The sequence below is a fragment of the Mobula hypostoma genome, chromosome 2 (assembly GCF_963921235.1).
Source record: "Mobula hypostoma chromosome 2, sMobHyp1.1, whole genome shotgun sequence".
NCBI lineage: Eukaryota > Metazoa > Chordata > Chondrichthyes > Myliobatiformes > Myliobatidae > Mobula > Mobula hypostoma.
Genome location: NC_086098.1, coordinates 151,377,519 through 151,403,494, shown reverse-complemented (window position 1 = coordinate 151,403,494; position 25,976 = coordinate 151,377,519). Strand labels below are relative to the sequence as shown.

The following is a 25,976-nucleotide window of genomic DNA, read 5'->3' as shown; positions in this document are numbered from 1 at the left end:
CATACAGTATCTAACTTAATGGCAGCATCTTACTCGTTCACCTCCTCCACCTTCTTATTTTGATTTCTTCCCGCTTCCTTTGCAGTCTTGATAAAGGATCTTCTTGACCTAAACTGTCAACTGTTTATTCCCCTCCACAGATGGTCTTCATCTCATGTTCTCAACATGTATTGCTTAATTATTATTTTTCTGTTTTCTCTTTTGTATTTGCACAGCTTGTTATGTTTTGCAAATTGGTTGTTTGTCTGTCCTGTTGGGTGCAGTCTTTCATTTATTCTATTGTGTTTCTTGGATTTACTGCGTATGCCCACAAGAAAATGAATCTCAGGGTTATACATGGTGACATATATGTACTTTGAAAATAAATTTACTTTGAACTTTGACCTGCTGATTTTCTCCAGTGTTCTGTGTCTGTTGATCCCCAGCTCTGAAGCCACATAATCTCCTATTGGATCCCTTCCTCTTCAGCACTTTACCTTTTCCACCTATCACCTTCCAGCTTCTTACTTCATCCTTTCTCCCTCCCCCCACCCCCACACACCCATCTTCCACCACACCTGGTCTCGGCTATCACCTGCCAACTTGTACACCTTCCTCTCCCCCACCTTCTTATTCTGTCTTCTGCCCCCTTCCTTTCCAGCCCCGATGAAGGGTCTCGGCTCAAAACGTTTGACCGTTTATTCCTCTCCGCAGATGCTGCCTCACCTGCTGAGTTCTTTCCACATATTGTGTCTGTCTGCTCTGTTCAAGCGTAGTTAGCTCAGCACTGACTTAACTGTCTAGAAACCATATTAAAATAACAGTACAATTTGAGAGAATTTATGGGCATGCAGTTAGCGCAATGCTATTACAGCTCGGGGTGTGGGAGTTCAATTCCAGCGTCCTCTCTACGCAAGCCTGGACATTCTTTCCCGTGTGCACGTAGGTTTCCTCCAGGTGCCCCAGTTTCCTCCCACAGTCCAAAGACCAATTGGTAGATTAATTGGTCATTGTAAATTGTCCCATGACTTGGCTAGGCTTAAATCAGTGGGTTGCTGGTGGCATAGCTTGAAGGGACAGAAGGGCCTGTGAGATCTTAAAAACTAAGCTGGTGTAAAATGCTATTTATTTCTTTTATCAGTTCATCCATACCCTTGCTGAAGAGTCTGGAACCATGGATCGCAATCTCAAGATTAGCCAGTCAGTACTGACCAGGAAAAGAAAGTCTCAGGAATTCTCGATCACAGACAATGTCGAAGATCATATTCGGGGCTGAAATTGAGAGGTTTCTGAGTCTTATTATAAGAAAGCAGTGTGTGAACTGACATTGCTCACTGAACACAAGGGGATAATATATTTATTTGGAGATACAGCACAGTGACACGCTCAAAATTCTGATGGAATGACAAGGAGGCCACTCCCGCTACTATACTTCATTAGCAGGATGAGGAGATTTGCTATATCCATATCACCAGAGACTCCAGCAAATTTCTACAGACGTACCGCGGATAGCATTCTAACTGGCTGCAACACCGTCTTGTATGGAGGGACCACTGCACAGGACTGGAAAAAGCTGCAGAAAGTTATAAACCACTGAGAACATCTCAAAATGGCGGCATCCACCGTTAAGTACCCCACCACCCAGGACATGTTCTCTTCTCATTGCCACCATCAGGGAGGAGTTACAGGAGCCTCAAACCACATACTCAACTTTTTAGGAACAACTCTTTCCTTTCTGCCATCGAATTTCTGAACGGTCCATTAGCCCGTGAACACTACCTCACTAATTTGTTCTCCTTTTGCACTCTTTATTTTGTATGTATCCTTTTTGTAATTTATAGTAATTTTATGCACCAGGCTGTACCACTGCAGCAAAATATATTTCACGACATACATTGTTTTGGAGTCTGTATACTCCAAGGAGAAAGATGTTGAAAAGTGATTTCAGAGAAGGGTACATTAATATTCTGGAGCAAATCAGATTTAAGAAGCGAGAGGTGTTAAGCATCTTGGATTAAATCTTCTGCTCACTGTGATTAAATCTTTAGGCCTAAATGGGACAATTTAAAATTCACTATGCTGTGGATGTCTGCATAGTAGTTGTAATATATATACTGTGTATATAATTGAGATGCATTCTCTATTGAGTTGGAGTTTATAGCCAAGCAGGGCGGGGTGTTGTATATTTAATATTTCTAGTATTTGAGTAATATTGTAAATATATTGTTTGATTAAGCATTTTTATTTGTTTATATAATTCATTACAAGTTATATGTAAAAATACGTGAATTGTACATGCACTTTAGATCATTGTATGCTAGGACAAATAGGTACAAGAACAGTTTCTTTCCGTATGCCATCAGTCTTATGAACACTTGAATTTTAGTCTATTATAAACTGAGTCCACCTGTACATACACAGGTATACCTCATTGTATATAGTTCACGATTATTTGCACTATTGTTTTGTTTGCTTTTTGATTCTGTACAGCAAGAGCTCAGGGAAACCGGCATCAAATTCCCTGTATGTGTCCACATACTTGGCGATAATAAATTCTGATTCTGATGTGATGACACTACCACATGATAAGTGCCTGTCCCACTGAAAATAAACTCAAAGTTAACTTGCATTTCAGACTCCTTTGTTTTCCCTTCAATTAATTCTATGTTTTGGAGTTACAAAACCTAACAGAAATTTTGAGAGTGCAGAATTTGTATGTTCCTGTCAGGATTAAAGGCAAGGTGAATAGGAATAAGGAACCTTGGTTCTCAAGGGATATTGCAACTCTGCTACAGAAGAAGAGGGAGTTGTATGACATGTATAGGAAGCAGGGAGTAAATAAGGTGCTTGAGGAGTATAAGAAGTGCAAGAAAATACTTAAGAAAGAAATCAGGAGGGCTAAAAGAAGACATGAGGTTGCCTTGGCAGTCAAAGTGAAGGATAATCCAAAGAGCTTTTACAGGTATATTAAGAGCAAAAGGATTGTAAGGGATAAAATTGGTCCTCTTGAAGATCAGAGTGGTTGGCTATGTGCGGAACCAAAGGAAATGGGGGAGATCTCAAATAGGTTTTTTGCGTCTGTATTTACTAAGGAAACTGGCATGAAGTCTATGGAATTAAGGGAAACAAGTAGTGAGATCATGGAAACTGTACAGATCGAAAAGGAGGAGGTCCTTGCTGTCTTGAGGAAAATTAAAGTGGATAAATCCCTGGGATTTGACAGGGTGTTCCCTCGGACCGTGAAGGAGACTAGTGTTGAAATTGCAGGGGCCCTGGCTGAAATATTTAAAATGTCGCTGTCGACAGGTGAGGTGCCGGAGGATTGGAGAGTGGCTCATGTTGTTCCGTTGTTTAAAAAAGGATCGAAAAGTAATCCGGGAAATTATAGGCCAGTAAGTTTAACGTCGGTAGTAGGTAAGTTATTGGAGGGAGTACTAAGAGACAGAATCTACAAGCATTTGGATAGACAGGGACTTATTAGGGAGAGTCAACATGGCTTTGTGCGTGGGAGGTCATGTTTGACCAATCTATTGGAGTTTTTCGAGGAGGTTACCAGGAAAGTCGATGAAGGGAAGGCAGTAGATATTGTCTACATGGACTTCAGTAAGGCCTTGACAAGGTCCCGCATGGGAGGTTAGTTAGGAAAATTCAGTCGCTAGGTATACATGGAGAGGTGGTAAATTGGATTAGACATTGGCTCAATGGAAGAAGCCAAAGAGTGGTAGTAGAGAATTGCTTCTCCGAGTGGAGGCCTGTGACTAGTGGTGTGCCACAGGGATCAGTGCTGGGTCCATTGTTATTTGTCATCTATATCAGTGATCTGGATGATAATGTGGTAAATTGGATCAGCAAGTTTGCTGATGATACAAAGATTGGAGATGTAGTAGACAGTGAGGAAGGTTTTCAGAGCCTGCAGAGGGACTTGGACCAGCTGGAAAAATGGGCTGAAAAATGGCAGATGGAGTTTAATACTGACAAGTGTGAGGTATTGCACGTTGGAAGGACAAACCAACGTAGAACATACAGGGTTAATGGTAAGGCACTGAGGAGTGCAGTGGAACAGAGGGATCTGGGAATATAGATACAAAATTACCTAAAAGTGGTGTCACAGGTAGATAGGGTCGTAAAGAGAGCTTTTGGTACATTGGCCTTTATTAATCAAAGTATTGCATATAAGAGCTGGAATGTTATGATGAGGTTGTATAAGGCATTGGTGAGGCCGAATCTGGAGTATTGTGTTCAGTTTTGGTCACCAAATTACAGGAAGGATATAAATAAGGTTGAAAGAGTGCAGAGAAGGTTTACAAGGATGTTGCCGGGACTCAGTTACAGAGAAAGGTTGAATAGGTTAGGACTTTATTCCCTGGAGCGTAGAAGAATGAGGGAAGATTTGATAGAGTTATATAAAATTATGATGGGTATAGATAGAGTGAATGCAAGCAGGCTTTTTCCACTGAGGCAAGGGGAGAAAAAAACCAGAGGACATGGGTTAAGGGTGAGGGGGGAAAAGTTTAAAGGGGACATTAGGAGGGGCTTCTTCACACAGAGAGTGGTGGGAGTATGGAATGAGCTGCCAGACGAGGTGGTAAATGCAGGTTCTTTTTTAACATTTAAGAATAAATTGGACAGATACATGGATGGGAGGTGTATGGAGGGATATGGTCCGTGTGCAGGTCAGTGGGACTAGGCAGAAAATGGTTCGGCACAGCCAAGAAAGGCCAAAAGGCCTGTTTCTGTGCTGTAGTTTCTATGGTTTCTATGGTTTCTATTAGCTATTTGGAATGAGCTGCCAGAAGTAGTGATTAAGGCAGGCACATTAGCAAGTGTTTAAAGCCATCCAGATAAGTACCCTGACTTAGAGGGTCTTGGGCCAAATGCGGGCAGACGGCACTGGTACCCTGCATAACGCAGTCAGCATTAGGCTAAAAGACCTGTTTCGATGCAGTAAGCATTTATCTATCTATGTCTATATGTCAGTGATATTAAACCCGATTCTGATTCTGTCTACGTGTCTAATTTTTCATTGATTCCACTGGAACTTCTTTGTTCTACTGCGAAAGCCTGCAAGAAGATGAATTTCTGGGTAGTATCTGGTGACATATAGAAGTTTACTTTGAACTTTGGCCTTTGATTCTGAAATTGCACTCTGAAAACCAGCAGCGCACAACATCAGCAGATTATGCTCCATAATCTAACGTGCCGCATTACTTCAGACTTATCATTCATTTGATCTTTCAGTTTCTTATTAAATAACAAAAATATTCTTGCAATATGCCAAAATGAAGTTGTTTTTATTGGCTCACCAATAGAAGTGCTCTTCCACCATTTTTGTGATGGCCCTTGAAACTGCTCTATCGCTGGGATCCAAATGTTTATTTAAGTTAACGCCCAGTTTATCTTGAAGAAAATCAATAATGAATTCTGTGCCCGATACTTTTTGATGGTTATATTCAATCCAAGGCATCTTTCCTTGAGGAGAGAGTTTGCCGTCGAAATAATTCTGAAAGAAAATGGAAAGGTGCTTTTGAAATGACTTGCACAACCAATATACAGATTCTTTTTATTAGCACTGTTACTGCACAGGACTCAGCAGTACATTTTTTATTAGGGTTACTTAGCCACCATCTACAGGTTTAATTGTCATTCAACCATACACATAAGTACAGCCAAATAAAACAGCATTTGTCTGGGGCCAAGATGCAAAATACAACAGCAACAGTCAAACATAGCAAAAAGCACATATAAATACAATAGCAGGAAAACACAGAGTCACAAAAAAATGTTATAGCCCAAGTCCCTGAGTGTCCTGGCCTGTAGATGATGATGCATGGATGTTGGCCTGGAGCCATGTTTCTGCAAGAGCAAGCACACAGCAGTTCCTCATCTCGTGCAAGTGCAGACACATTCCAACTTGTCCTTCCAGTGGAGGGCAGCACCAATGGGAGGGGCCAGCCCCAAGCCAGCAAGGGCTCTAGAACATCCATCGCACCTCTGTTCTCTCCCACACCACCTTTGGTGTCCCCTCCTCTGGGCGGCTGCAACAGGCAACCCTGCTGTATGATGCACTGATCAGCTCAACAGTCAGACGTCGCACATCAGAGGCTCCTCAATATTTTTGTGTTGTATCCCGTACGAGTAAGATTTTTTTACTCTGTTCCTTGTCACCCTAATTATAAATACCCAGTAAACCATTCCTATTTGAGAATACTCCTTCCTCCTTTTAAGTCTTTAGAATGAAACTGATTTCTTGAAAAAGAGACTTTGGTCTGTAAAAATCAGTTTTCAGAAGGTAGATCACCATGTCTAGGACAGAGTTAGAAGGATATGTGCCAAACGTGGGCAACTGGGACCAACTGAATTTGGCGCCTTAGTCAGCATTGATGAGTTGGGCCAAAGGGCCTGTTTTATGTATTGTTCTATGACCCCATAACTTACTTTACCATGAAGCTTCTGAAAGATTCATATTGTTGCTAAAAAGACATAATAGTGCTTGCCAAATCTGTATCAAACTTACATTCCGAGTGGGCTGAAGAATGGCTTTTGTGGGAAGTGGTAAAATTTAGGCAGATCGTGGAAGATGACCTTTGCTCTACTGAGATCAATTTTTAACTCTGGATAGTCAGCGGGGAATTTTCCTTCTCAAGGCAGCACGTCTGAGGTCAAAATGATTCTGAGAAAGAAGGGGCTCATGTATGAGGAGAGTTTGATGGTTCTGGGCCTGTACTCACTAGAGTCCAGAAGAATTGGCGGGGGTGGTGGGGGGGAACTCGTTGAAACCTGTCAAATATTTAAAGGCCTAGTTAGAGTGGATGTGGAGAGGGCCAGATGGAAGAGCCTCAGAGTAGAGGGACATCCATTTAGAACAGAGATTAGCAGGAATTTCTTCAGTCAGAAGGTAATGAATCAGTGGAATTCATTGCCTAAGATGGCTGCGGAGGCCAACTCAATGGGTATATTTCAAGTGGAGGTTCTTAATTAGTCTGGGCATCCAAGGTTACAGGGACAAGACAGGCGAATGGGTTTGAATGGGATAATAAATCAGCCATGATGGTATAGCACAGCAGACTCAATGGGCTGAATGGCCTAATTCTGCTCTCCGATGGCTTGTGAAATACAAATGTTCCTCTCTGCTGAACTGATATGTGAGGCTTCTTGCCAACAGTGTGAAAACTTCAATAGAGACTGCCCCGATGTACAAACCCCCAGTCTGTGGTCACACCCTACACACAAAACTGTCAAGTTCCAAACTCCAATGTAATTTATTTGTAGAAGAAATATTTTCTTCTTTTTTTATTTTCAAACTTAATTGCTTTTGATGCTATTCATTACAATGTGGAGGCATGAGTAAGTTTATTATCAAAGTATGTATGTCACCAAATACTACCTGAGATTCATTTTCTGCCTCACTATTTCTTCCTTTCTTTTTGCACTACTTATATAAGACCATGAGATACAGGAGCAGAATAAGGCCACTCGGGCCATCGAGTTGCTCTGCAATTGATCGTGACTGATCCATTTTCCCTCTCAGCCTCAATCTCCTGCCTTTTCCCCATATCCCTTCATGCCCTGACTAATCAAGAACTTACCAACCTCTGCCTTAAATATACCCAATGACTCGGCCTCCACAGCCACTTGTACCAATGAATTCTACAGTCTCACCACTCTCTGGCTAAAGAAGTTCCTCCTCATCTCTGCTCAGAAAGGACACCCCTCTAATCTGAGGCTGGGTCCTCTTGTCTTAGGCTCTCCCACCATAGGGAACATCTTCCCAACATCCACTCTATCAAGGCCTTTCAACATTCGATAAGTTTCAATGAGGTCATCCTTCATTCTTCTGAATTTCAGTGAGTACAGGCCAAGAGTCATCAAATTCTCCTCATATGACAAGCCTGGAATCATATTTGTGAACCTCCTTTGAGCCCTCTCCAATATCAGCACATCCTTTCTGAGATAAGGGGCCCAAACCTGCTCACAATACCCCAAGTGAGGCCTCACCCGTGCTTTATAAAGCCTCAGCATTACATCCTTGCTTTGATATTCTCGTCTTCTCAAGAGGATGCTGACATTGCATTTGCTTTCCTCACTACCGATTCAACCTGCAAATGTACCTTCAGGGAATCCGACTCAAGGATTCCAAAGTCCTTCTGCACCTCAGATTTTTGAATTTTATCCCCATTTAGAAAATAGACTAGGCTTTTATTTCTTCCACCGAAGTGCATGACCATACACTTCCAGACACTGTATTCTACCACTTAACTGCCCAATCTCCTAATATGTCTAAGTCCTCCTGTAGCCTCTCTGATACTTCAAAACCATTGATTCTACAAAGATCATGACTAATGGCTTCACAATCTCTTCATCCACCTCTTTCAATTCTCTGGGGTGTAAATTTTAATATATACTTCTTGTAACCTATGTTTTTTATTGTTCTGTATTGCGCTATACTGCCACTGTAAAACAACAAATTTCACAAGCTACAGTACTGTGCAAAAGTCGTAGGGAGCCTAAGACCTTGCATAGTACTGTATTTGTCTACATGGAGCAGAGACTAAGTTTGTAAATCTGGCAGGTGGAAAGGATGTTGGGAACAACGAAGGTGGAGCGCCACGGGAGGGGTGTGTGACAGCTGGCAGAAAAGGAGTGCTGGGGCTGGTACAGACCCTGAGACAGCAGGCATGGTCTTTAGATTCCAAACAATTGGTTTATTGATCAGTAATGGGTTAGCCATGATGAAATAGCAGAGTAGACTCGATGGGCCAAATGGCCTACTCTTGCTCCTACTTCTAATGGTCTTATTGTAGGTTTTCACAAATGAAACAACATGAGGCATTTTATGTTTAAGAAAAAAATGTACAACTCATTTACTGAACTCCAAAAATCTGAAATACAAAGTGCAGTAAAAGCCCTTTATGTAATTACGCCATCATGTCAGACCAGCTCTTGAAATGAACCCCAACTCAATGTCAGGGGCTGTGAATGATGTACATTTCCACTAATTACATCACCCTACACAGACCACGCCCCCTCCCCCCACTCCCCACCCCCCAGAATTCACTAAAACCGGCATTGTGAGCCTGTCTGGAGCTCATATGAGCTGCCCGGCTCAGGTCCCGTGCTCCACAGGTGGAGCAACAGCAGCTGTCTCTGGCTCGTCCAGAAGTGTGTTGACACACTCAAGGTCATGTGGTAGCAGAATCTTCCCTATCTTGGTTGGTCAGTTTAAGGCGATCTACCGAAACATTCAGGTTTACCCCTCTATCTATGATAAAATGTCTTTCCTCTGCATTCCAAAACGAGGAACGGGATATCATAAGAGGGCCTAAGGGGATGTTATTATGGATCCTGGCGGACGAAAATAAACGAGGTGGAATGTAGGTCAACAGAAACCCAAGAGTGATGTACACTTTGATGGGAGGTAGGAATAAATGCAAAGGAATTAAATTTACAGAAGAGGGTGGAACGCTATTGAGAAGCTGACCAGGCGGGCGTGGCATCAGGAATAAAATCACCTGACACTCGTAACGACTGCCCGTATACCAACTCAGCCGCAGACAACTGTAGGTCATCTTTTGGAGATGTTCTGAGCCCCAGCAGGACCCATGGGAGACAATTATGCCAACACTCATCAGTCAAGGAGCTCTCAGAGCAGCCTTTAAGAAGCAGTGAAACCACTTGCATAGGCCATTGGACTGAGGGTGATACACCATGGTGTGATGTAGCCTAATGCTGAGGTTCTGGGCCACCGCAGCCAGGGGTCCGATAAACACACACAAAATGCTGGAGGAACTCAGCAGGCCAGGCAGCATCTGTGGGAAAAAGAACAGTCGATGTTTCGGGCCAAAACCCTTCGACAGAGTTCTAATAAGAATTGGGGACCGCAGTCAGAGGAAATATGACATTGGGTACCAAACTGAGCAACCCAGCTGCTCATGAACGCCCGAGCCATGTCTGCGGACGTCATCGATGCTAAAGAGTCGACCTCTAGCCACCTGGTGGTACGAACCACCGTGGTAAGGAGATACGTGAAACCACAGGGAGGGGTGAACAAGGTCCACATTGACATGGTCAAACCGACACTCAGGGACCTCAAAAAATGCCAACGACACCTGGATGTGACAGTTAAGTTTTGCCCAGTGGCACCATGCCCAGGCTGAAGCCCAATCACGCCTGTCCTTTTTAAGGCCAGGCCAAACAAACTGGTGCAACCAGTGTCTGTGAGGTATTCCAGCCTGGATGTGAGAGACCGTTGAAAACAGTCTGACTCCAGTTTGTGGGCACGATGGGGTGAGGGCAACCAGTTGAGACATCGCACAAGAGGGAAACTCCAGCTTCCCCAAACTTAATGTCAGCCAAACAGAGGCCCGTGACTGTTGTTCAGTAAGCCTGGACCTCTGGGTCAGTAGCTTGGCCGGCTGCCATGCCGGCATAGTCAACCCCTATGTGTATGGTCTCAACGGCTGGCCTTGAGAGGTAATCAGCCACGGCATTGTTTCTCCCCTTGACATGTTGTGTATCAGTTGTGAACTCTGATATGTAGGCCAGGTGACAGTGCTGCTGTGCAGACCAAGGGTCTGATATTTTGGCCAATCTGTGCAAGAGGGGTTTGTGGTCAACGAACGCTGTAAAATGGTGAATCTCCAAAAGGAAACAAAAATGACAGACGGCCAGATAGAGACCAAGAAACTCACGGTCAAACGTGCTGCATTTCCTTTCGGGGGGACGGAGCTGCCGGCTGAAGAAGGTGAGCGGCTGCCAAACACCTTCGACCAACTGTTCGTGGGCAATACCCACAGCACAGTCTGAAGCATCAGTAGTAATGGCTATAGGTGCATTGGGGAGCGGGTGCAACAGTAGGGTCGTGTAGGAAAGAGCTTGTTTGGTATCATCAAATGTCCTGGTCATGTCCACTGACCAGTGAAGCACTTGATTAGGGTATTGTCTTTAAGCGCACTATACAGGGGGAGCATAAGTTCAGCAGTTCATGAAATGAAGTGGTGATAGAAATTACCATTCCTAAAACCTCCTGTAGTTCTTTAGTAGTGTGGGGCGGTGGAAAATCCATAATAGCGGCTACTTCTGATGGGAGGGCTTTCACACCTTCTGCAGAGATGCAATCCTGAGAAACTCAGTGGTTGACAACACAAACTGGCATTTAGCAGGGTTAATATTCAACCGCGTTGGCTTTAAGTGCTTGGAAACTGTGCAGAGATTAGATACCTGTACAGATTTGGATGCATTGAAAAGTATGTCATCCAGGTAAACAAAAAGAAAATCTAACTCTTTTAATACAGAGTCCATCAGCCGTGCTGCATTTTTCAGCCCAAACAGCATGTGCAGAAGCTCAAAGAGGCCAAATGGGATTACCACAGACATTTTGGGAATGTCCTCCGAGCACACAGGCACCTGATGGTGGCCCTAAATTACATCAACTTTGGAAAAATTTACTTTCTGGCTAAATGTGCCGAAAGGTCTTGGATGTGTGGGACCGGGTAACGATCGGCCACCATTGGACTTCGGGACCATATGGAGGAGTGAAGCCCAGGGGCTGTTCGACCAATGTACAATGCCAATTCCATGTTGACAAACTCAGCCTTTGCGGTTGCCAGCTTTTCTGGGTCCAGTCAACACGCGCAGGCAGGCCAGTTGTAGGTAAGTGGTGATCGACCCCAGGCTTTACAAATGTAGTGGAGAACATGGCTTGGTTCAGCTTCCAGCAAGGTCTCGTCACACTTTCCCTTTTCGTCAATAGGTGATGCTGTCAGTACACTCACCTGAGTGCCTGAAAGGGTGTCCGTAATGACCTGTAGATGACCCTGGCAGCTAGAACCCACAGTGTTCACAGATGTCAGCTGTTACGATGCACTGGCACTGTCAAAGCTGCAAGGCGATTGGCACTTCCTAGAGTTCATACTAAACTGAGTGTGGTAAGTACACAGTCACCGTCGTCATCTGTTTCACAGTGGTGGGCATCCTTATGTTGGGGTCCTTGCTGACAGGGCTTATCGAGGTAGAGAGAGGAGGAGGAATGATGCACTGCTGCCTGGCTAAGTGTAGACTATCAGTCATTTTAGCAAGCTCCCTGTAGTCCTTCACGGGTGCATTAGTGAGGGCTATGTGAACTTGATCAGGCATTTGCTGCATGAAGAGTTTTACAAATAAAACAGGGATGGTGATTTCCCAGCAGAGACCGTATGTGGTCCATTAGCTCCGACGGCTTAGCATCACCGAGGCTGGGCAAGGAGAGCAACTGCTAAGTATGCCCACAAAGAAGAATCTCAAGGTTGTATGTGATGACATATATGTAAATTGATAATACAATTTTACTTTGAACTTTGAACTTTGTTTGGCGCGCTCAGACTCCAATAGTCGAAAATTCTGTAAAAGGTGAGTTTTAAAACATAGAACATAGAAAACCTACAGCACAATACAGGCCCTTCGGCCCACAATGCTGTGCTGAACATGTACTTACTTTAGAAATTACCTTGGGTTACCCAGAGCCCTCTATTTTTCTAAGCTCCATGTACCTATCCAGGAGCCCCTTAAAAGACCCTATTGTATCCGCCTCCACCACCGTCACCGGCAGCCCATTCCACGCACTCGCCACTCTCTGCATAAAAAACTTACCCCCAACCTCTCCTCTGTACCTATTTTCAAGCACCTTAAAACTATGTCCTCTTGCATTAGCCATTTCAGCCCTGGGGAAAAGCCTCTGACTATCCACATGATCAATGCCTCTCATCATCTTATACACCTCTATCAGGTCACCTCTCATCCTCCATCGCTCCAAGGAGAAAAGGCCAAGTTCACTCAACCTATCCTCATAAGGCATGCTTGCCAATCCAGGCAACATCCTTGTAAATCACCTCTGCACTCTCTCTATAGTTTCCATGTCCTTCCTGTAGTGAGGTGATCAGAATTGAGCACAGTACTCCAAGTGGGGTCTGACCAGGGTCCTATATAGCTGCACCATTACCTCTCAGCTCCTAAACTCAATCCCACAACTGTTGAATGCCAATGCACCGTATGCTTTCTTAACCACAGAGTCAACCTGCGCAACAGCTTTGAGTGTCCTATGGACTTGGACCCTCAGCAACAGTTGTCTATCATATTTGGGCGGGTGTTCTAGAAGGCTCACCACTCTTGCAGTCATGGAGTGATTGAGCGATACTATCAGGTAGTAAAATTTGGTGTTATCAGTGGTGATTTCTCGCAGCACACATTGGGCCTCAGCTCGTACAAACCAAGCGACGGCATTTTGTCCCCAAAACTCTAGCAGTTTCAAAGCGACTGTGTTGGCCAACATGTTCAATAACTCTCGCATTGTCCTAGAGCATGAAATTGAGGTGTTTCATGTTTAAAAGCTGTAACAACTCATTTATTGAACTCCAGACACTGAACACAAAGCATGAGAAAAATACTTTATGTAATTACGTCATCACATCAGACCAGCCTCTTTACGTGAACTGCAACTCAATGTCGGTGATTGTGAACCACCAGTTACATTTCCCTTCATTATTACAGAATCTTTCTCTGGTGCTTCCCTCTCCCTTCCCACTTTCCCAACCATGATTCCCCTCTCCTTTCCCCCCGTCCACTCTCAGTCCATAATAGAGGCCGCTATCAGAATCAGGTTTATCATCACTCACATATGTCATGAAATTAGATCTTTTTGCAGCTGGATGGGATGGGAGACGTATGGTCCAGGTGGAGGCCAATTGGTTGAGGCAAATTAATTGTTTGGCATGGACTAGATGGATCACGTCTCTGCCCCCCCCCCCACCGATCAGGGTCACGTGAAGCCATGGGAGCAGGTGGTGGATGGTCGTATGAGCAGCTGGTGCATATCACAAGTCCTGGTTATGTGACCACTGAAGCCAGCCAGACAATCTACGCCTTGCAGTCCTGCAGAAGGGTTTCAGCCTGAAACGTCGACTGTGCTTTTTTCCATAGATGCTGCATGGCCTGCTGAGTTCCTCCAGCATTTTGTGTGTGTTGTCTGTCTTGTAAAGACACTGCCCAGAAGAAGGCAATGGCAAACCAGTTCTGTAGAAAAATTTGCCAAGATAATCATGGCCATGAGACCATGATCACCCATATCACATGAATAAATGAATTGTGGACTGAGAGTGGAAAGGGAGCAGGAAGAGGGGAGAGAATGGGAAGCACCAGAGAGACATTCTGTAATGACCAACAAACCAACTGTTTGGAATCAAATGATCTTGTCTGGTGTGTCGGCAACCATGCCAACCACCCTGACCCCTGGCCTGGCAGTCCTTCTGTGCCACTTGTCCCACACCCCCTCCTATGGCACTCCACCATCACCATTCCCAACATCCCTTAATGCTGCCATATTTACAAACTTGTTCTCCACTCCACGTTGACAAATACAGTACTGTGCAAAGGTTTTAGACCCCATAGCTATATTTATATGCAAAGACATTTGCACAGTACTGTATGTCAGTGATAACAAAACTGATTCTGATTCGGATTGTAAAAATGAATCACGTTCTTTACCAAGAATGGCCTGCATTCCGCACAAAATCTTCAATACAAAATACTAAAACTAAGTGCAATAGTGGAAACTATTTACAATTTTCTATCCAACATGGAGTCATAGACTCATAGATTCATGGAGTCACAAACCACTACAGCATAGAAACAGGCCATTTAGTCCATCTAGTCCATGCCAAACTATTAATCTGCCTAGTCCCATCAACCTGCACCCGGACCATACCCCGCCCCCGCCCCCATCCAAGTACTTAACCAAACTTCTCATAAGCTTTAAAATCAAACTCACATAGAAACATAGAAACATAGGAAATAGGTGCAGGAGTAGGCCATTCGGCCCTTTGAGCCTGCACCGCCATTTATTATGATCATGGCTGATCATCCAACTCAGAACCCTGCACCAGCCTTCCCTCCATACCCCCTGACCCCCATAGACACAAGGGCCATATCTAACTCCCTCTTAAATATAGCCAGTGAACTGGCCTCAACTGTTTCCTGTGGCAGAGAATTCCACAGATTCACCACGCTCTGTGTGAATCTACAGCTTGTTCCACATTCTCCCCACCCTCTGAGTGAAGAAGTTCCCCCTTATGTCCCCTTTGAACATTTAATCTTTCAAAGTTCAAAGTAAATTGATGATCAAAGTACACATCTGTCAGCATGTACAACCCTGAGATTCACTTTCTTGCAAGCATACTCAATAAATCCATAATAGAATAATAACCATAATAGAATCAATGAATGTACCAACGTGGGCACTCAACCAGTGTGGTAAAGACAACAAACTGTAAATACAGAAATAATAATAATAATTAAAAATAAGCAATAAATATTGAGAACATAAGATGAAGAGTCCTTGAAAGTGACCTTTCACCCTTAATTGGTTCTAGTCCCACCCAATCTCAGTGGAAAAAGCCTGCTTGCATTTGCTCTATCTATACCTTCATAATTTTGTGTACCTCATTTAAATCTCCCCTCATTCTCCTACACTCCAGGAAATAATGTCCCAACCTATTCAACCTTTCCCTATGGCTTGAGTCCTCAAGTCCTGGCAACATTATTGCACATTTTCTCAGTACTCTTTCAATCTTATTGATAACTTTCCCGTAGGCAAGTGACCAGAACTGCACTCAATACTCCAGATTAGGCATCACCATCGCCTCATAAATCTTCAACATAACATCCCAACTCATCTACTCAATGCATATGAAAGCCAGTGTGCCAAAAGTTCTCTTAACAATCCTATCAGATGTGACTCCACTTTCAAGGAACTATGAATCTGTGTTCCCACACACCTCTATTCTAACAGACTCCTCAGCACCCTGCCATTCAACGTGTAAGTCCAGTACTCAATACTTTGATTTATGAAGGCCAATGTGCCAATTTTTTAGCTGCTCTATACTGTAATAGACATTTCATCCACTGAGAAGCACTTGATCGAACATTTTTCAGTCCCAAAGGACCCGAACGCAGGTCAGCTGTTGGTAGCTTCTAAGTCAGTCGGTCTTTGTGACGTCACAACTAATAACATAGACAATGCTATAATTTAGCTACTCAAAGGTTTCATCACTGTAAGAGATATAGTAACAATAAAACTGGGCCGGATAACATCCATTAGCTTTGCTTTGTTTCTTTTCATTTCCACAATGTGCCTTCTTTTTCACATTGCCTGCTGCAATGTGTAGTTTTCATGAATTCTGTTGTATTTCTTTATTTTTCCTGTAAATTTCTGCAAGAAAATTCATCTTAAGGTAGTATCTTGTAACATATACATAATTTGATAATAAATTTGACGTTGACTTTTGTTCATGAGTAGCAAACATACATTTTGCATTACTTGCACAGTCTACAATGAAGTCACGTGTGCATCCCACATGCAGAGCAGGGGAATGCAATGGCAATTCTGTGCCAATTGGAACAGGGTACAAGCAGTCTGGAAAACAGGGAATGCGATGCTCTTGTCCAGAAGGGAGCTGTTAGCCTGTTAGTTTAAGGCATCGGACAGACCTCATTTGGAGTACTGTGAGCAGTTTTAGGCCCCTTATCTGAGATTGGAGAGGATCCTGAACAGGAGTCCTAAAGGTTAACTTGCAGGTTGAATCAATAGAAAGGAAGGTGAATGCATGCCAGTATTTACTTCAAGAAGACTAGGATATAAAAGCAAGGGGCATTATAAGACATTGATCAGACCGCACCTGGAGCATTGTGAGCAGTTTTAGGGCCACTTAGCTAGGAGAGGATGGGCAGGCAGTAGACAGGATCAAGAGCAGGTTTACAACAATGATCCCAGGAATGAAAGGGTTAATGTATGAGTAGCGTTTGGTAGCTTAGGGCCTGTACCCACTGGAGATTAGAAGAATGAGGCAGAATTTCTTTGAAACCAACCGAAAATTGAAAGGCCTAGATAAAGTGGACATGGAAAGGAAGTTTTGGGAACAACTTCTTTCCAACTGTGATAAGATTGCTGAACGGATCCTGACCTGGATCTGTGTCGTACTCTCCAAATATCTGGACCTGCCTCTCAGTTTTTTTGCGCTACCTTACTTTCCCTTTTCTATTTTCTATTTATGATTTATAACTTAAATTTTTATTATATTTACTATCGATTTGTACTCCAGGGAGCACGAAGCACAGAATCAAATATCACTGTGATGATTGTATGCTCTAGTATCAATTGTTTGGCGACAATAAAATAATAATAATGTTTCCATTCATGGGGAAGTTTAGGAACAGAGGGCACCATCTCAGAATACAATGGCGCCTCTTTAGAATGGGGTGGAGAAGGAATTTCTTTCGGCAGAAGGTGTTGCATCTGTGGAATTAATTGCCACAGACGGCTGTGGAGGCCAAGTCACCGGGTATATTTAAAGCAGAGGTTGATAGGTTCTTGATTAGTCAGGATGTCAAAGGTTATGGGGAGAGTGCAGGAGGGTTGAAAGGGGTAATAAATTAGCCATGCTGGAATAGCGGAGTAGGCTCGATGGGTCGAATGGCCTAATTCTGCTCCTATATCTTATGGTCTTTAACATCCGTTAATAGGAAGACACTGGAGTGTATAATCATCATCGAACATTGAAGAGCACAGTACAGGGACAGACCTTCCTGCCCACCATATCTGTGCTGAACATAAGGCCAGATTAAACTGGCTGCACACCATCCATATCCCTCCATTCCCTGCGTATTCAATTGCCTATCTAACAGCCCCTATCATATCTGCTTCCACCACCCCTGGCTCTCACTGCTCTCTATGCAAAAAATGAGGCCTGCATAAGCCATTTAAAATCTGCGTCAAACACGGTGTGATGAGGATATTTGGATCCCGCAGTGGGATGCTTTGAGCGAATGAGCAATAAACTGGCAAATGGAGTTTAACGTTAAAAAGTTGTGAGGTCAGGCCAATCAACAGCCACGTTTTTGGGCACCATAGTAACGTAGTGCTTAGCACAATGCCCTTATGGCTCAGGGTGTTGGAGTTTGAAGTTCAATTCTAGAGTGTGCGTGTGGGTTTCCTCTGGGTGCTCTGATTTCCTCCCACAGTCCATAGATGTACCGGTTAGTAGGTTAATTGCTCATTGTAAATTGTCCTGTGATTGGGCTAGGATTAAGACCATAAGATATAGGAGCAGAATTAGGCCACTTGGCCCATCGAGTCTGCCATGGCTGATCCATTTTTGCTCTCAGCCCCAATCTCCTGCCTTCCCCCCGTATCCCTTCATGCCCTGACCGTATGGGTAGGTTGCTGGGCAGTGTGGCTTGTTGGGCCAGATGGGCTTGTTTCATAGTGTATCTCAAAATAAAAATAAGTAAAACAAAGATATTCACGAGCCTGTCTAGCAACCTCTTAAATGCTGCCATCATACCTTGTCGTTTACAATATGTGACAAATATGGCGTGATGAGGATATTTTGACGTTTTGAGTGAGTGAGCAAAAAATTAGCAAATGGAGTTTAACGCAGAAAAATGTGAGGTCATGCCAATTAACAATCAGGTTCTTAGCTAAGTGGAAAAAGGCAGCAAATGAATGGAATACAGAGGACTCTAGGATGAAATGCAAGTCGCTAACAGGAAGCTATTGGGATGGGAAGCATGGTGACGTTTGCGGGCTACTCCCAGCACAATCCTCATTTGACAAGTTTCACTGTATGTTTTGATGGTTTGATGTACATGTGACATATAAAGCTAAACTCTCTCTAATCTCTCATAAGTCGGATATAATGCTTGTCATTTACAGCTGTCTTTTTTGTTTGTACTCTAGTGCATTGTAATAGGGTCTGCTGCAGCTTGGGAATAAAATAACATTAACTAATTTTAAATTCAATGCATGTGGTACATTCATGCTGACATTTACTGTACCAAGGAGTGGGAGGTATGGCAGTGCGACTGTATGTCTAAATATCATTGTCAGGAAAATACAGCAACATTTTCTGATCATCTGCTGTGCCCTTGAAAATTGGGCATGCTCTTAAAGCAGTTTACAGCCTTCCCAGTTTCAAAATAAAATATGAAGAATGAAAACTAGACAAACAGACTGAGAGGCATGTGAGTCTTCCTGGGGCAGACGAGGGTGCTTAACAGCTGAGCTGGGGAGGGCCGACTGGAGCCTTGAAAGGCAGATATCAGATAGGGCTATTCCCAGTCTCTGGCTAGTCCAATCGACCTACACCCACCCACAACCCTCCACGTTCTTCCCATCCATGTACTTATCCAAACTTCTCTTAAATGTTGAAATTGAACCTGCATTCACCATGTCCACTGGCAGCTCATTCCACACTCACTGCCCTCTTAGTGAAGAAGATCCCTTAAACATTTCATCTTTCAGCCTCAACCTATGACCTTTAGTTCTAGTCCCACCCAACCTCAGTGGAAAAACCCTGCATCTACTCATGCCTCACCCCAGTACACCGTTTCGACAGGTGGGCTAAACCAGGTGAGGGTAGCTGGCAGTCCTCGTAACCTGGTCAAGTCAAGTCACTTTTTATTGTCATTTCGACCATAACTGCTGGTACAGTACACAGTAAAAACGAGACAAGGTTTTTCAGGACCATGGTGCGACACGAAACAATACAAAAACTACACTGAACTACGTAAAAAAAAACACAAAACTACACTAGACTACAGACCTACCCAGGACTGCATAAATTGCACAAAACAGTGCAGGCATTACAATAAATAATAAACAAGACAATAGGCACAGTAGAGGGCGGTAGGTTGGTGTCAGTCCAGGCTCTGGGTATTGAAGAGTCTGATGGTTTGGGGGAAGAAACTGTTACATAGTCAGGTTGTGAGTGCTTTTTGCCAGATGGCAGGAGGGAGAAGAGTTTGTATGAGGGGTGCATGGGGTCCTTATAATGCTGTTTGCTTTACGGATGCAGCGTGTGGTGTAAATGTCTGTAATGGTGGGAAGGGAGACCCCGATGATCTTCTCAGCTGACCTCACTATCCGCTGCAGGGTCTTGTGATCCGAGATGGTGCAATTTCCGAACCAGGCAGTGGTGCAGCTGCTCAGGATGCTCTCGATACAACCTCTGTAGAATGTGGTGAGGATGGGGGGTGGGAGATGGACTTTTCTCAGCCTTCACAGAAAGTAGAGACGCTGCTGGGCTTTCTTGGCTATGGAGCTGGTGTTGAGGGACCAGGTGAGACAGGGTGCCTGTTCTAGCATGTGAAATCAGCTGGGCGGATGAGGCCAACAGTGACCAATGGCCAGGGAGGCGGTTCTGCAATGCTCCATTGAAGAGCAAAGGGCAGGACGAGGCATAGAAATCCTGGTCATCCACTGCAACCAGGAAAGATCCCAGCTTAAGATAACTACTCGTACCACTGGATCCAGGCTTCCGAAGTCAAGAGAGTGGAACTGCCCCAGTCCAAGGTCTTTTCCACTTTAAAAACACTCCTGCCCAAATTTCATGGTCATTCTCAGACTCGATGTACAACCAACAAACCCTCATGTAATTTTCTATACTTCTGTAAAATCTCCCTTCATTCTCCTGTGTTCCAGGAATTAAAGTCCGAATCTATCAAGAACCTGTGAGGGGTTTAAAGTTGGCAGGGGAGGAAGGGACATTAATTAAGAGTCAAGTAAGAAAGAACAAGCAGCAACACACAATTTGCTGCAGGATCTCAGCGGGTCGAGCTGCATCTGTGGAAGGAAAGGAATCGTCAATATTTTAGATCAAAAACCCTGCATCAGGACCTGAATAGTCAACAAATTCTTTCTTCCCACAGATGCTGCTCAACCTACTGAGTTTTTCCAGCAGATTTCTTTTTTTTTTGGCCCATATTATAGGATCTACAGTCTCTTGCATCTTGAGAAGGAACAAATGGGACACCATTTTAGCGTAGTGGTTAGCATGAAGCTATTGTAACTTAGGACACTGGAGTTTGGAGTTCAATTCCAACATCCTCTATAAGCAAGCTGGTACATCCCTTCCCGTGTGCGCCTGGATTTCCTCCAGGTGCTCTGGTTTCCTCCCACATTCCAAAGATGCACAGGTTATGAGGTTAATTGACCACATGGGTGTAATTGGGCAGCAGGGGCTCGTTGATCCACAGTGGTCTGTTTCCATGCTGTATCTAAATCTTCAAATCATTAGGAGTTTGAAGAAATTTGGTATGTCAATAAATTCAGTCAAAAGCTTCTACAGATGTACCGTGGAGAGCATTCTGACAGGCTGCATCACTGTCTGGTATGGGGGCAGAGGGCTAATGTACAGGACCAAAAGAAGCTGCAGAGGGTTGTAAATCTAGTCAGTTCCATCTTGGGTACTAGCCTACAAAATACTCAGGACATCTTCAGGGAGCGGTGTCTCAGAAAGGCAGTGTGCATTATTAAGGACCTCCAGCACCCAGGACATGCCCTTTTCTCACTGTTACCATCAGGTAGGAGATACAGAAGCCTGAAGGCACACACTCAGCGATTCAGGAACAGCTTCTTCCCCTCTGCCATCCGTTTCCTAAATGGACATCGAACCCTTGGACACTACCTCACTTTCTTTAGTATACATTATTTCAGTTTTTTGCATAATTTTTAATCTATTCAATGTAGGTGTACTGTAATTGATTTACTTATTTACTATTTTTTTAATTTTATTTTTTCTCTTCTATATTATGTATTGCATTGAACTGCTGCTGCTAAGTTAACAAATTTCACGTCACATGCCGGTGATAATAAACCTGATTCTGAAATAAATAAGATGTGGAGCCTTTAGTGTTGGGAGTCAGTACCGGAGGCCCAAAGGGACCCTCAAATACCAGCTGGAGGTCTCAACATGCACTGAATATAAAAGTCAATGAATATTATTTTACCTGTGGGAGGAGCGAGATAGGCTCAAGGCCTGAGGCAGGAGAAATACAGTAAAAGCATTTTAATTTACAATGGAACCATAGAGCACTACAGCACAGAAACAGGCCCTTTGGCCCCTCTAGTCCATACCAAACCATTAATCTATCCAATCCCATCAACCTGTACCTGGACCACAGCCCTCTATATCGCTATATCCATGTCCCTATCCAAATTTCTCCTAAATGTTGAAATTGGACCGGCTGGCAGCTCGTTCCACACTCTCATTGCCCTCTGAGTTCTGTTCTGCCTGATAGTCATCTTAAACATTTCACCTTTCATCCTTAACCAATGACATCTAGCTCTAGTTTCACCGAACCTCAGTGGTAAAATTACGTTCTGGTTTCTGTCAGCTGAGCAGCGGGCAAGAGCAGAACTAAACATTGCCCGTTTTATTGAACTGGATTGTTTCCATTTCTTTGTGACACTCGGGAGACTACGGTTTTGGGCATGTGACTACAGCTGAGGGGAGGCCGCTGGGAAACCTATCACATTGTGAGAGGCGCGGTCAGAGAGAGAGAGAGAGAGAGACAGGCTCAGCAGGCAGCTGGTCTTTCCCTGCAAGGCAGTTTTATTCACTCCATCAACGTTCATTAACAGCCGTAACTGCTCCTCCTCGGCATGGAGGGAGATGTAACACAGAGCCCTGTAGTTTCAGAATTACAATCAGTTTCACCATCACCGCCATCAAGCACACGGAATATACAGCACAGGAAGAGACACTTCAGCCCACAAGGTTGCTGCGGGCCATGAAATTTGCTGTTTTGCAGCAGCAGGACATTAAAAACTACTGTAGATTACAGAGTGGATAGATAGATAGATAGACAGACAGTATAGGCCCTTTGCACCACAATATTGTGCCAATTGCTCAACCAATTCCAAGATCAATCTAATCCTCTCCCTCCATTTTTCTTTCGTCCATGTGCCTATCTGGGAGTTTCATGAATGTCCCTAATGTATCTGCCTCTACCACCACTCCTGCCAGTGTGTTCCATGCATCTTTGTAAAAAATCTACCTCTGATATCTCTCCTGTACTCTTGTCCAATCAGCTTACAATTAAGTTCCTTGTTTCCTGGGAGAAAGGCACTGACTGTCCATTCAGCCTATGCCTCTTAGCATCTTGTACACCTCTATCAAGTCACCTTTCATCCTCTTCCAGTCCAAAGAAGAAAGCACCAACTCACTTAACTTTTCCTCACATAACGTGGTTTCTAAACCAGACAGCATCCTGGTAAATCTCCTTGGCACCCTCTCAAAATACGCCAACATAGTTCCTATAATGAGGTGACCAGAAATGAATACAATACTCCAAACAGACTTTTATATATGAACAGACAGATGAATAGATAGACAGATAGATAAAGTGAGAAAGAGGAAGAGTGAGGCAGTGTTCATGTGTTCCTGGACCATTCAGAAATCTGTTGGTGGAGAGGAAGAAGATGTTCCTAAAAAAAGTTGAGCATGGATCTTTAGGCTCCTGTACCTCCTCTCTGGTGGTAGTAACAAGAAGGGGGCATGTCCATGATGATAAAGGTAATAAATGATAGATATTAATAATAGCTTATTACTAAAAGTAATAGTAGTAATGATTTATCCTGAAATGGTTTATGGTCACCTCAGAATCCCGTATGGTCATTGGAAGATAAAAATTCTGATTGTCCATGTTGGAAGTGCACCAAAGATGCAGATCACTTCTGTTGCCCTTTTTTGTCACTTTTGAATGATACCGACAAGCCTGGTCAACAATGCCCACAACTGTGAAGAGCAGGTGCCTCGATATTGGAGTTCATCCTCTCTCAGGAGCTCTAAATGAGAGCTAACTGCACCACTGACGGTCCCAAGCCCGGCTGTGAAAGGAGGAGGATTGGACATGGGGCTAACAACCCCATCCCATAAAACCCCAGAGCTACAGAAATTCCAAAAACATCATCCCTGGGAGAGGAATGATCTTCGTCTAGAAGAATTATGAAGTCGTGAGGTGTAAGTGGAAGTCACAGCTTTGGCCCAGACTGAGGACTCTGGTGAGAAGCTGTGGGTGGCATATTCCTCAAAAGAGATTGATGGGCTGAAGAGAGAAATCAGGGCTCGCGTCCGATCAAGTGATCCATAAACAGAAAGCAAATTTAGCAGACACAAACTAGAAGATCATTGAAGTGAGAATGAATCCTGACAGCCACCATATCGGTAATGCATGAACCATGGGAAGATGGTCAGAGACATCAAAGCTGCCATGGAGGTGAGGGGGTGAGTTCAGAGGAGCTGTACCCATGTCTTGCGTAGATATGTCAACTCACCCCTAAAAACAGATAGAACATAAAACAGTGCAGCACAAATGGGCCTTTCAGCACACAATGTTGTGCTGAACTATATAAAGTTTAAAGTTAATTTGTCAGACATCCCACCTCTCCCAGAAGTTCTGGGAGTCTCCCGCATATTAATAGTGGCTCCCTGATGCCCGTAAATTATATACAATGTCCCGGAAATCGCGAGAGAGAGCGTGAGAGAGACAGAGAGTGACCACGAGAGAGAGCGAGAGCAAGAGCAAGAGCGAGAGGGTTCCAAAAAAAGTCAGAGTGACAGAGTGTTCCAAAAACAGAAAATATAAAATGTATGTCACCCCAGACTACACTAAATTGTACCCCTGCCTAATAGGGGTCAAAAATAATGACAGTGTTGCACGCTGCACTGTTTGTAACAGTGACTTTTCTGTTGCCCATGGTGGGTTAAGACTGTAAAAGACATGTTGAGGTGAGTTTAACAGGTGTCATTCGTTCATTAGCATAGCTAACGTTATTTAAACTAGCTGGCCAGCTGCTAAGGAGCTACTCTATTGCAGACATCCCACCTCTCCTGAAAGTTCTGGGAGTCTTCCGCAAATTGATGGTGCTACCTCCCTGAAATGAGTTTTTGCAGGGTGGGATGTCTGATTTGTTATCAAGGTATGTATATACAGTATTATCATATACAGGTTGAGTACCCCTTATCCAAAATGCCTGGGGCCAGAAATGTTTCGGGTTTTGAATTTTTTCGTATTTTGATGAGATAGTTTGGGATTCGCCAGCAATCCTGACTCTGAATTTTTGTGCTACCGGCAAGCAGACTTTGTCTTGCACTTGTTAAACACACATTAACAATAAAAAATATGACATACCATTAATATAATGAAAACATAATGTGTGCAGGGTAACAAAAGCAGCACAGGAGCATCAGGAGAATACCTGCAGTAGTTGTTGGACAACGGCAGGCTTTCAGTCTCCACCTACGATGCCATGTTTTGATCACAGTACACTGTATTTGTGTTTTACTTCTTTTAGGTATAAAAACAATCAGCATTGTAAACTTGTCCTGGTGTCAGGTTTTCATCAGTGAAGATCTTCACAAACTTATCTTTGAATTTCTCTGCTGCTTCGTGATCAGCAGACACTTTACCTTTAAAAGTTTTTAAATCCTTAAAAACTTAATGGTGTGCCTTTTCTTAAGTTCCTGCAGCCATCCTGCTGAATATTCACAATTACCTTCAATTTTCAGTTCATCTTCATAAATTTTTGCTTGTTTCATCATCAATATATTGTTAATCAGCATATGTTCACTCTGATGCTGATCAATCCACTCTTTCAATACATAATCAAGATCTTCATTTTCCAGCTCATACAGTGTTTTCCTACTTCTCATTAACTTCCGATCATTACGTATGTAAGGTCATTTCTCAGAACTGTCCGTGATGCGCAAAGACTTATGCATTGACTTGTAGAATTTTCCATTGGTGACGTCATGTCAGTGCGCAAAAAACTTTTGGATTTCAGGAGGGTTTCAGATACTGGAATTCCAGGTTGGGGTGCTCAAACTGTACTACCCTGAGATTAACCTTCCTGCAAGCATTTACAAGAAAATAAAGAAATACAATAAAATCTATGAAAAGCCATACATAAACCACCTGCTCCACCAACATTGCCAGTGCAATCCAAACACCCACAACTCCTATAAATCTACCTCTGACATCACCCTGTACTTTTCTCCACTCACCTTAAACAGATATCCTCTGGTATTGGCCATTGTCACCCGAGAAAACAAGCACTGGCCTGTCCGTTCTACTTATGCTCCATCAAGTCACCTCTCCTCCTCCGTCATTCCAAAGTGGGATTACACAGA

At 43.6% G+C, this 25,976-nt stretch overlaps 1 protein-coding gene across 1 annotated transcript in view; it reads right to left on the bottom strand.

The window, feature by feature from the left end:
* Nucleotides 1-25,976, bottom strand: part of faxcb (failed axon connections homolog, metaxin like GST domain containing b) — a 64,969-nt gene that overhangs the window by 20,380 nt on the left and 18,613 nt on the right. Inside the window, exon 3 of the mRNA XM_063073300.1 lies at nt 5,283-5,479. Within this exon, the coding sequence (XP_062929370.1) occupies nt 5,283-5,479 (197 nt within the window). The remainder of the gene's footprint in view (nt 1-5,282; nt 5,480-25,976) is intronic.